Below are 12,471 nucleotides of genomic sequence, written 5' to 3'. Positions count from 1 at the left end.
AAGGCATACGCAAGACATTGCTGCAAGCCATGTCATGACCTTCTCTCTCGGGGCAGTGAAAGGAATGTAATATTACACTATCCATTGATGTATACACTCAATGTACGTATAAACACAAGGACGTGTTATAGTAGATAACTTCCCTTTCCCCAGCTGTAGTGAAATAGTTCTGAGGATGTATTTCTATATATGGTGGTTTTATTACATATATTTAAGAAATAGACAGAACACATAGAAGTAAACATATAATTGAAAGACAACAATACAACCTTTTTTTCTTTTTTACTTCAGCAAACAAAAATAGTCAAATTACATGAAAAGTGGCAAGTCTTTCGACAATAAATAATAAATTACTTTATAATTTTTGCAATGCAAGAGCAAACAAAAAAACATTTCCTTTTCTTCTCTTTATTCCCGAGACAGCGAGAGAAAGAGAAAATCAGTCATTTTCTTGTAACCAATAACTATACACATCTTTGGGGAAAATGTTCTTGGACTGACACAATTTACACACAATCCCAAGACGCTTGTGGCAAAATAGAGGTATACCTTGTTGCAATGCTCTTTCGAGAGGTTATTGAAAAACATATCCAAAAACCCTTTAAAGCAAAGTCTGATGTCGGTTAGTGCTTCTTGAGAAAATAGGTGGGAGAGGGGATCCACCCCCCAAAAAAGGAAAACAAAAAAGCCACATGCTACAGGAGACCCAGCTTCACCCCTTGTAATAAGAGCATAAAGCATTGCACGCCAACTCAGCTCTACCTTATATCCAGCAAGGATCCCACCAGCAATTGTCCTTTCTGCTGAGGCAAGTGTCTCCCCGTTGAACTGAAATCCTTCTGGAGCTCCTGTTTGGCAAGGCAATGGTCGCGCCATATTCAATAGATTAACAGCACCATTGGTATGAAGGTGGACTTCGGTTCTCCTTATTTCTGTTTATTTGTGATGCGGAAGGGGCAAGGGATGAAAGAGTAATATTTTCGGAGGGGCAGGTTGAGAGCCATGAATATAAATCCTCTACGTCATAAAAAAAGGTCTTTTAAGTACTCCTCAGATCAATGGACATTGTTTTTCGTTGTCAATCCTAGTAAGATCCCATGATTGTCTTCACAGTGTTGCTACCATACCAGCTTGTCATTAAAACAGACATCGTGCGTTTGATGGAGCTATCTTTCGTATGTTCAGTTTTGCAATAACTCGGTCATTAAATACTTTGTTTTTTTCTTCTTAGAAGTCCAAAGTCTCAATTCCCATTCTTGATCCAGCAGGAAAAGCCACAAGTGAGTTCATATTGTTGCTCATGCTTCAATGGGACTTGCTACCATGCTGTTGGGTGTGTCGGGGAGCTGGGAGGACATGGATGCCACTTCACTTCCAGTAGAATTGGAGCCGGGTCCCCCTTCAGAAAAATTTACCTGTGGGAAATAGGTCTTCAATTAAAAGCAGAAGAAGGAAATAAAAGTAATTGCAGGCGTGTGGAGGCATATTCTAGTAACAACACAGTAAGCATTACGTTATAACATGTTTATGCACTATCATCAACATAAAAACATGTTCTTCATGCTAACTGATCTAGACCAATTTTCAGACAATACTTAATTTATTAGTTTTGTCCTCTACTTTGCAGTTGTTTTCATAGCATAATTAGCCTCTTAAGTCATGTACAAGTCTGCAACACGATAGCCTTTCTTCATTTTCAAAGGCTTGCAGTTATCCACAAACTAGTATACAAAAGCATTTGGCTTCTCAGAAAAATTCCACCTGCACTTGTGTGAAGCCATACCCATCCTTGAGATAGCTCAGATGAACAACAACAGATCTACTTTGCAGCGGCCTGACTAGATACTAACATATAGAAGTATCATCCAACATAGTCAAGGCTCCACCGGCTCCATCAGGACACATCTTAGAGCCAAGAATGAATTTAGATGGTTCTGGCGAAGTTGAAATAATCTTCCATTTTGATGTCCCCTTTCCTGTTGTCTCATTGTAACTGTGAATTCACAGGTATACTTCCTGGCCACTTTCTATTATATCTGGTGTAAGATATGTCATTTATATTATCATTTGTAATGTTGTCTGGCACACCATATGCCCAGTTGACCATGCAACTATGTTTCAATCAGCTGCATGTCGCTCTTAGCACAATCCCTTTGTTTGATTGCCTTGCACAATACTCTTCCAAAAACAGCACGAAAACAAGCTTGAGGAATAGAGGCTACCATCTTGCAGTGGCAATTCTAGCCTTTGTGATTTCCATTCATTCATTTCCTGACTTTACGTGGATTTATCACTATGTTTATATTGTGTTTAAGTACTACTATTGGGTTATTTTTTATTTTAAGAAAGCATGTCATGATTATGTAAATATCTGCATTGCATACATAATATGTTAGAACAATTATGTGGTATTTACCTTTTTAAATAACATGTAACCGCATTCCTTTCTCATTCACAAAATATGTATTTACATTTCTAAATAAACACAGCAATACAGACAGTGACTCAGAAATTGAGGGAACACATGTTTTCTTTTATAATTAGTTTGTGATGAGCATAATGGTGGTTCTCCTATTGATGTGTGGCATTGTTTATGTGCAGCCCTATGCCAAGTCAATTCTTCACCAGGATTTTTCTTGCTGGAATTGCTCACCACGATGAGTGCTCCCAGTAAGAAAAAAGAGTGATATGTTCAAATATCACACTTATGTACAGTATTTTAGCTGCAACTTTCTTTTTCTTCATCCTTTAATCTTTTGATGTGCATATGGCACACACTGAAAACTAAGCAAAAGATCACGTCTAGCTGTGGTTCTACATTTGCTGAGTGTGTGTAGATGATATTAGTGGGCTATGATGTCAAGAGATAGGATGGAATCGTTCTAGGTCAAAAGACCTATTTTAAAAAAGCGAATGAAAAAAAACGATATAGCAAGACTGCAAGACTGCGGTGTGACCGCACAGAGCGGTCTTTCTAAATGTAACTGTCTACCCCTGAGATGCACACGAGTGTGCGCGGGGGCCGACAGGCACGCTAGGTCCCAGGGGCCGTCAGGAGGGAGAACGGGTAAGTGTATGTTTGTGTGTGTTTAATGGTGTGGGGGGTTCTTGGGAGGGGAGGGAGGCAGCGGGGCTGAAGGTGGGCGGATTGGGGGGTGAAATCCCTGATTTGTAGCAAATGTGGCAAAAGAGGGTGGGTGGGTGGTGGCGGATAGAGGGTGTGGTGAGGGTGCCGTTTTGGAATCAATGTATTTTTTCCTATTTTTGTAGGCCGCTTAAAATCGCTGCAAAAAAATAGGTCTTTTGGTTAGGCGACCTATAAAAATCGAAAAAATGACATATGACCAATGGAATTTTACGGCCTTCCAGATAGATAATATTATGAAAAAGGGCCTCAACTGGGAGGGAAATGAGTCCTGGAACTAACAAGTCTTAAAGGCAGCATTACTAATGCAATGTCTGGGAAAATTGGAAGACAGAAAAAAGTGAGGAGTAGACCTGTGTGACGGAGAGGCCGGCAGAGTTTGGTGCATAGGTTTTGGCACATTCCCAGTAAGTCATTGAAATTCACTTTTTTGGGATGTAGACTCGTAAGAATGGTTACATCTTTAGAAGACCCTTAGTTTTTGCCATGCACAATTTCAAAGGTTTATTTAGTCAAGTTGGTAATTTGTAACGCCTATAGTATGTTAGTATGTTGGAGTGCTCCAGCTTTTTATTGCTAAAAAAGCCAGCCATTGACGATTCGTGTTTATGCGAAGCAAAAGTAATTCAGCAAGACAGGGAGGGAAAGGTGGCTGATGGACCGAGATTCCCAAAATTGGAGGCACTAATGATGGATTATTTATACAACTGTTCTATTAGTTTTACAAAATAAAAAATATCATGTTTTTGGATGATGGCTTTCGGAAAAGCATGTGTTTCTATTGTTTATATGTTTCTATGCTTTAAGACGAAAAAAGACACGCAGGCCCTGATTTACAAAGTTCCTGAACAGAGCTTTCCCATTTAAGAACAATTCTGCAAATCAGGGCCATAGATCCTGATTTAGAAAAATATTTTGCAATGGAGAAATCCATTTTAAAAACACGTTATGAATCAGCCCTTATTCTTTCATGGTTCAACAACATTTGATTTCTTTGTTGTTTGTCTAAATTTGAGTTACAATTTCATTGAAAACCCACGTGGAGAGTGAAGTTTGGATGGTATTTTACATAATTGCGTTTAACTTTGGGGGGCATGTCATAAGCACTGTGCTAAAGTGAAAAATGATGATGAAGGAGGTCTGGTCTTGCATATATATAGTTGTTTATGTAGCTCAAAAAGTTAAGCAGTTGAGGCCAACCCGCAATTTACTGGGTAAAGAGCAGGAGTCGTTGATTTGACCTCTTATTCCTTTGGGGGATGATAGATGGTGGTTCATCTTAGAAATCCCTGTATTTTACGCAGAGGTGACCTGTTACATTTACACTTTGGCATACACAGGTTCCTGCCACATACTTTTCATCATTTGCACAGTTAAGTGCAAAAGGGGAGTGTAAAATGGTGGCATCCTGACTTTTACGCTGCCTTTTTTCACTCTGCCATGCAACATACTGTCTGCTATTGCCACGGCAGGAAGCGTTTACAACATTTAATTATGGAGTCTGATTACCGAGCTGGTGTAAAAAGAAGGTAGATTCCAAAAGAATTCACAGCATTTACACCATCATGAAAAGGTCATGCTAGCATAAATGCTGGAGTATTTTTATGTCAGAGAGGAAGGGTAGATGGAATCATAATTTCACCAGGCTACTGAGCTGGTGTAAAAAGAAGGTAGATTCCAAAGGAATCCACAGAATTTACAAAATCATGAAAAGGTCATGCTAGCATAAATGCTGGAGTATGTGTATGTCAGATCAAAGAGGAAGGGTAGATGGAATCATAATTTCTGATCTGAGCCTCCCATACAAATGAGTGCAAATAAGGTGTACTGTCCATTTGATGCATAACAGTCTTACGCATGACTTTTACACATTGAATTTGTGTTACGCCACAAGGAATAGAAGCTACATTGAGCGCCATTCTGTTGCATAGGAATATCATCTATTAATGAAGTGCCTAGAAGCAGGAAGGATGCAGCATGATGCAACAGAGAAAAATGTCATAATCCATCATTATGTGTATTTAGGAAATGGTATTGTTTAATGGAATATAAACTGGGGAAAGCCAAATTAATTAGATGCAAGCCATTTCCTATAAGGGAGCGGCTGAACAGGCTAAAATCTTTGAAGTCCAAGAAGGCGTTGCATAAAAATAATTGAAATTATTTGGATCGTTATTTTAACATGAGAGTAATCTGGTGCATCTCAACCATTTTTATCTTTCAATCTCCAATAGATAGGGCCTTATTTACAAAGCTTTTTAAAACATTTGAATCAGACTTTCCCATTGAAATATGCTTTTAAATCAGGCCCATTCCATTTTTTCTGGCAAGATATTTGTTATTTACGATTGACTGAGTTCATAGCATTTAAACAAAGAACAATGAACGACCCATACAGAGCATATGCTGCAAAGTGCACAGTTCCCATTTCAAAGCTACGCCGACATTCTAGCGAAACGAGGAATGGGCTGTTGATCTATAATTCTAATCTATGACCCACCGAGTAAAATCATAAAACTCTGCTGTACAGAACCTGCTCCAATTCAAGTGGAAGTTAAAAGTCAAGCCTTCCGAAACTTTACAGGCTTGCAGACAGTATTGGAAAGATAGAGACCTCCCTCCCTCAAGGGTGAGAAGGGGAGGCTACCCATACATGTAGTAAGTACTTTGTAGAGTACTGATGAAATGTTAAAAATTGATTCACTATTGTCACTGTTAGTTCTCTGCACAGATGTATATATGCATCCATAGCACATGAGTAACTAGTGATTGTGCACGTCAAAGTGCCAGAGTGATAGTGCAGTTGCAGTCCCATAGAGTTCCCGAGAAAGGCCACTCACCAGTTGCTGGAAGGCGGGCTGGTCAATGTCACTCTGCAGGGCGAAGTCGCTGAGCACTTTCCACGGTGGCTGGTAGCTCTGCACTTCCACCGAGTTGCCTTGTAAACCGCCATCATGCCTCTCAGGACTGGCCGCCACCATTGGAGTTCCCGTCATTCCCTGGATATTCTGTAAACAAGAAGCAAGTCATGTGAAGGAGGCAGGTTAACTTTATTGCAGGCTGGGTAAACATGAGTTCTTTCAATCATATCTATAGGGTCTCCTTTCATTTAGTTTGTTACTATTCAGCCAAAAAATGTGTATTTGAGCGCATTTTTCACGTTAGACTGTGGCATATGCTTGAACCAAATACCACTGTTCAGATATATCCATTCCCACGTGCTCCATTTTTAAAACTATTTTCTATTTGGCATTTCACATTCTAAAACTTAGCAAAGATACTGCAAACGTTCAATTATTTCAAGCATAAATAAGAACTTTTGAATGCATGGAATGCAATGCACATCCATGAAATAAGTCTCTTACTATAGATCCTATCATTTATGCCATCATTTGAGTGAAATGTTACCACAACATATAACATTATTCTGTTTTATTTTCTATTCGACCACAAATCTCTCTCACCATACTCTGCACTGTTAACATTTTAAATTGGATAGTGTACTGCGTAAAAATAAAATGTCAGATTTCTAAATATACTCCTTTTGGAATGTTTAGTAATCTGCTGTCGAGTTTTTAAATTGATTGTCTGTGACTGAAAAACACAGCATGCTGAGTTGAATGTGTTATCTTAATAGTGTGCACTATATGCAATGCATATAATCGACATGGGTGGGAAAACAAAGTGCATTTATACACAAATGTTGTATTTCCTAGTTTTAAAGACTCGTCACTTTCCATAAAGATTTCACCAATTTAACAAAAATATGGGGCACGGTCCCACACTTTGAAATTAGAAATACACAATTTTGGTGTCAGGAACATGAGCAGTTTACATGTAGGAAAACACCTCAAAAAATCTATATGCGTGCCAGTGACGACTCTGGGGGTGGGTATTTTTTTTTCTTTTTTTATGGAAATTGAATGTATATGGCCACTCACGTTAGCACTTACTTGCTGTTGGGTCCCTTGTATGCAATGTTAAACAAATCTGAGTGTAAGCCGAGGTCAAAGTGGGTGGGAACTACATAGTACAATGTTCCCCTACTTTTCAGGGAAATCACTGCTCGCAATACTTTTGTGCCACCTCTAATTGTGCTACCACGTTGGCAATGGACCGCTTTAGTTTATCTTAATAAACTATGTGGGACATAATTCCCATTCCTGAACTGCCACAAAACCCTGCTTGTCATGCCTTTGTCTTCTGAAAAATGTATGCAGGCTCCGCTATATGTACAGGTCATTCGAGGGTGTGTGTGACTATAGTTGTGGGCATATCCATTAAGAGGTGCACATGGTGAGTGATTGGAAAGCAAAGGGTGTATAAAGCTGCATTCTGTGGGGGACAATGACTGGAACTAATGGGAGATATTTAAATGCATTTTCTTTCACTGTATTTTCTTCAATCTTGATATAACTGTTGTGAAACACAGGGTTATTTATGGCTGAAGTGGAGAAAAAGGCAGGGCCAAGGTATGGGATTTGAATTGGGGGAGTTGAGGGTGTGTGGTGCATGGGGGATGGGCAGTGGTGGGGAGAAGGAGGCGAGACTGTGAGGGACATAGTTCTACTACTTTATTTTTACACTTCTGCCACCGGAGTGTAAACATGAAGAGTAAATCAAGGTCAAATCACCTTACTCTTCATTTTTCCACCCTGCTTTGTGTGAAATAAAATTCTGTCTGTGAATCACGCTTTACAATCTGCATTTCATAGGAGGTTCCAATGGAATCCATCTGCTATTTACCAGGTGTATATGCAAGTATTTCATTGGAATCCATTGGTTTTACGTCTCCATGAAAATCTCATGCAAGCGTAAAGATCGGGTGCTCTTCCAAGACGGAGGCCTAAAGCAAAGTATAGATGCCAACTCTGCTTTGCCATCCTCCTATGCCTTTGAACAGCATGAACATGGGGCAGAGCAGAAAATGGACGTGCACAACCATTAAACCTCGCTTTCACTGTTCCATTTAATGAACAAAAGGGTCCCCTTTATGGTGTTAACCAGCATTTTCAGCGCTCACTCTTAGCTCCTCCTTGACACATGTCTTGGGATGCCCACTTATTCAGATGTAGGTAAAAGTTATTCATGTATGTTGTACAAATTGATGCACGTATTGCATACTCATAATTTACAGTTGTGGACATACGATTCACGTTTCTGCAACTAAGCATATTTACGCATGCATACTTTTCTACTTTTTCCAGATGTAAGTCACACACCAGAAAATGCTTTGTTAATTGGACTGACGGTCATTCTAGCAACAACGTAAAAAAAATGGTTTGTTGTCATTGACCATCTACTTGCCTCCACCACCTTCAATTGCGTTATTAAGGCTCTGTTTTCGAACAAAGAAGAAATGGAGGCCTCACACAATACGTATTAACCTGTTCCCTCCAGAAAGTCAAATATACACCAATCTTACATAAGACCATATAAAAAAATGTGTGACTCTACTGTCCTCCCTGCACTTCCCCACTCCTCCCAGACATGACGTATCTGGACCCCTACTTCAAGCTCTGGCTGGAGTTAATGGAAATCTACCTATCCTCTCTGGAACATCAAATAAAAACCTGACTAAACTCCAACTTCAACAAAACAATGCCCCGTGTGTGGTCTGGGGGATGTAACGATCAGACCATATCTCACAAGCCAGGTCCGAGGGCCACTGGCTGTTCATTAAAGCCTGCATTGAATTTAAAATCCTGTCCATCACGTACTGATGCATCCACAACTTAGCACCCACCTACCTCAACCAACGTATCACCAAAAGTGCCAAATACGATACCTATGCTCCTCCACCACACTATCACTGGCAACTCTCAGATTCACCAGGAAAAGAGCAGGCAGAGTTAGCTTTACTGTCATAGCCCCACACTCTGGGACTCCCTACCTCCATGTATCCAAGAAGAATCCTCCTACCTAATCTTCCAAAAAAAATTGAAAACTACTTTGTTCAATAAGTATGCCCAACTGCCTGACTATTCCCTTGAATGCATTAATGTACTGTAACCTTAATTAGCGCTGTGATACTTCTGGGTGCAGGCACTATCAACAAATGCAATAAATAAATAAATATGGACCAGAGCTGCTGATCTCCCTCTTACGTGTACGCTGTGGAGAGCCAACAGTACTATGATAAATTATCTAACAATAATACTCAGTGGCTGGCGGAATTTTGGAGATGTTTAGGACTTCTACTTAGAGAACCAACCCCAAAATACATAATAAACATTTGGCAGCTCAACGTCTTCACACCTACTGCTTAGCTAGACCTTTATCCAATATCTCTTATTTCCCTCCCACTGAAACAAAATGCAATGGCCTGAAATTCTCCTGCCACAAGCCCTGCGTTCATATGGTTCTCTAACCGCCATTGTGCTGCCATTTGTCCACTCTCGTCTCTGTGGCATAGATTAGCAAGACATTGAGTAGCACCAGAGAATGTTCTGCTTCCAAGCAATTAATTACTTACAACTATCAACGCAGCAAACAGCATCAGAGATTGAACTACAATACCTATGGCAGCTTATGTAGTATATTTGTCAGGGATGACTGGAAAGTGACTTTAAATTAATACCCAAACTTGTGTATTTAAAAAATATGATAAAGCGACAGGTCTACTAATTGTTGTCGCTGAGTAGTCTATACTTAGTATATCGATTTGCCCCTATACTAACTTTATCCCACAGCGTCTTCTCAGGCTGTTTTGAATTCTTGTAATATGTTCACTGCCTTATTCCAAGGCAACCTTAATTTTCTGTATTGGCTATCCAACCTTTAGTAGCCTGTAAGTACCTGTGTACATACATATTATTTCATTCAAAACAGCACATTAAAGGGGGCAAAGGCATTGATTTAAAGGAGTTGAATTATGCACAGTATCTTACCTATATTTGAACGTACTTAATATTCTGACACATTATTGTACTTATCTTAGGATCATATAGACTTAGTGGCATAAGCAGTGGGAGACCATTCACCATGGTTGCAACGAGTTAATACCAGCGCTACTTTGGCTAACTTTCAACGAGTTTTTCAATGGGATTTCACCATTGTACACCACTTTTGTAAATCAGGCCCACTGGGTCTTATAGCCACGGGAAGGGCAATCACGAATGCCACCAAGAAATCAGACCTTTTTTGAGTTTTCATCTTCATTGTTGTTTTTACCAGGCAAAACGAGAACTTGTATAGTCTTCATTACGCAAACACAATGAAAACTGAAAAGGGTCGTACAATGCTTGGCATAGCACAGAAGCAGAAAAACTGGGGTAAGGTACGTTTTCAGTATTTATTTCATGTTTTCTTAAAGAGCAAAAAAGGAGGTAAAGGGGAGCTGCGGAAGGGAGCAGACAATAATTTGTCAGCGAGCAAGCTTATAATGAAAAATAAAGCTTTAATTCCCAGCAACCTAATTGGCTGCTGCATCCACAGAGGTTGCAGGTGTGTGGTAATGACAGTATGAAAGTTTACATGCTACATATGCTGCCAATTTTAAAGCAAGCATTCAATTGCTCCTTTCTTCTAATGCATTTTACTATGACATTAATTGCCTGGTGGAGTACCTTAAATGCTCTTCTATGTGCAGATTAAGAAACTCTATCAAATCAATGTATAGAAGAGGGCTATTCTGTTCTTTGTTAAAGTGTGTGGCTTGATTTGCAAAGCATTTTTCAATGGGATTCCGCCATCATTGTAAATAGGTTTGGTAAATCAGGCCCGTTGTAGGGAAAAACAGACTTAAGAGTACAGTACAGCCGGGCTGAAGGGGCACCACATAGTTAAATGCAGTCGGCTTTTTAGAATAGCCACAATGGATACATTATGTAGCAACAACCGAAAATAATTCATTTCAGTGGATATTATTTCATATATTATTGTCACTCACAAAGCAAGATTGGATTTTAATGTTTGGTGAGTCGATGAGCGCAGCCCTACTTCATAACACGTACTTATTGTGTTACAAAAGTCTGCAATTCGAGATGAACTATAATACTTATATGAAACTATTTACTAGGCAAATACTTTGTTTTGTTTCTATCCTTCATGGTGGATTACAATATATGGCCGTTTTGGTACAATATCCTAAAGGATAGTCTTGAATCCTGAAGATATGACCAAAAGGTACATCATCATGTAAGCAAATCACTTTTAAGACTGTAGCAATCTAGTACATACAGTCATGTGGTAAAGAGGTAGCAGGAGTATGTACTAAGCATGTCCGTGGTACAGTATACCACCACTTTTTAGTATGTATGCCATCCAACACACACCAAACTGAGTCCCTCTTGCTACAATACCAGTGATCAACTGTATTCTGAGACAACTGCAATCTCATATGACATAGGCAAGCATCTGTTTCCTCCTACACACATGTACCTGTATTTCATTTAACATGTTATGGAATATACTTTTCATGAACGTCAGACTTGCTTGAAATAAGGTACATACGATATATTAATGTTGGTGTATTAATTCAGAATGCATCACCATTGAAATGACTTAGTAGCGTTTAGAGAAGAAAAACAACACATTCACTGTGTTGTGTCCGTCCTGACACTGTCTTGGCAGTTTAGTAGGCTTTACTTGTATGCATCCACTTACAGTTTTGTCATTCGGTTGTTGTTGTTGCAGCTGTTTCATCAAGATGCTCCGTTTTTTGTCCTTGCAGCGCTTGTTTTGAAACCATACTCTGATGACCCTGGGACTTAGGCCCGTCATTTCCACGAGCTGCTCTTTCATGAGGGCGTCGGGCCTGGGGTTGGCAGCGTAGCAGGTTCTCAAGGTGTGGAGCTGTTTCTCGTTCAGGACAGTTCGCACTCGGGTGGTCTTTTCTGGTTGCTTGTGGACGTGGGGTCGTAGGGCAGGCTGTCTGGCAGATATAGGTTCTGCTGTAAGGAAAGTCAGGAGAGGTATACCAGTTTTTAGATATTTCGCATGGAGTTTGACAAGGAAACGTCACTGCAAGAGTGCTTTATGATGGCGTAATGCATGTAATTTGCTAACTAGAGTGTTGAAATTATGCAGATACTATAACTAACTGGTGGGACGGCATGCATTTGTTAAAATATTCTGTCTATAATCAATACCAAAAAAACAGCTTAAAAGTAAGCCCTCTCTTTTAGGAATGAGGCAACATAAAGGCTGCACATTGGAAGAAGGAGGGGGTAAGCAGGCCCCTGAAAAACATCTCTATGAATCTATAACTACGTACGCTTTATAGGGACATTTTTTACAAACTTTTGAAGATGAATTCTCACAATAGGGGTTTCTCCTTACTTTCTAGCCAGACATTTGTGAAATATGTTTGTAGCTTAAAAATA

The 12,471-nt window shown here is 39.6% G+C and overlaps 1 protein-coding gene across 6 annotated transcripts in view; it reads right to left on the bottom strand.

The window, feature by feature from the left end:
• Positions 1-266: 266 nt before the first annotated feature.
• ISL1 (ISL LIM homeobox 1) overlaps positions 267-12,471 on the bottom strand; it is a 29,846-nt gene continuing 17,641 nt past the window's right edge. For 2 of the 6 annotated variants that reach the window (XM_069627251.1, XM_069627255.1), the window contains exons 4-6: positions 11,753-12,039; positions 5,986-6,153; positions 267-1,430 (exon numbers count right to left, since the gene is read on the bottom strand). In XM_069627251.1, the coding sequence (XP_069483352.1) occupies positions 1,299-1,430; positions 5,986-6,153; positions 11,753-12,039 (587 nt within the window). In that variant the 3' untranslated portion in view covers positions 267-1,298. The remainder of the gene's footprint in view (positions 1,431-5,985; positions 6,154-11,752; positions 12,040-12,471) is intronic. The other 4 variants (XM_069627253.1, XM_069627256.1, XM_069627252.1 and 1 more) reach the window with 3 other exon arrangements.

This window comes from Ambystoma mexicanum, chromosome 6p (genome assembly GCF_040938575.1).
Source record: "Ambystoma mexicanum isolate Mex_15411 chromosome 6p, UKY_AmexF1_1, whole genome shotgun sequence".
NCBI lineage: Eukaryota > Metazoa > Chordata > Amphibia > Caudata > Ambystomatidae > Ambystoma > Ambystoma mexicanum.
Note: the sequence above shows the minus strand (reverse complement) of the source record. Positions and strands in the feature narration are given on the sequence as shown.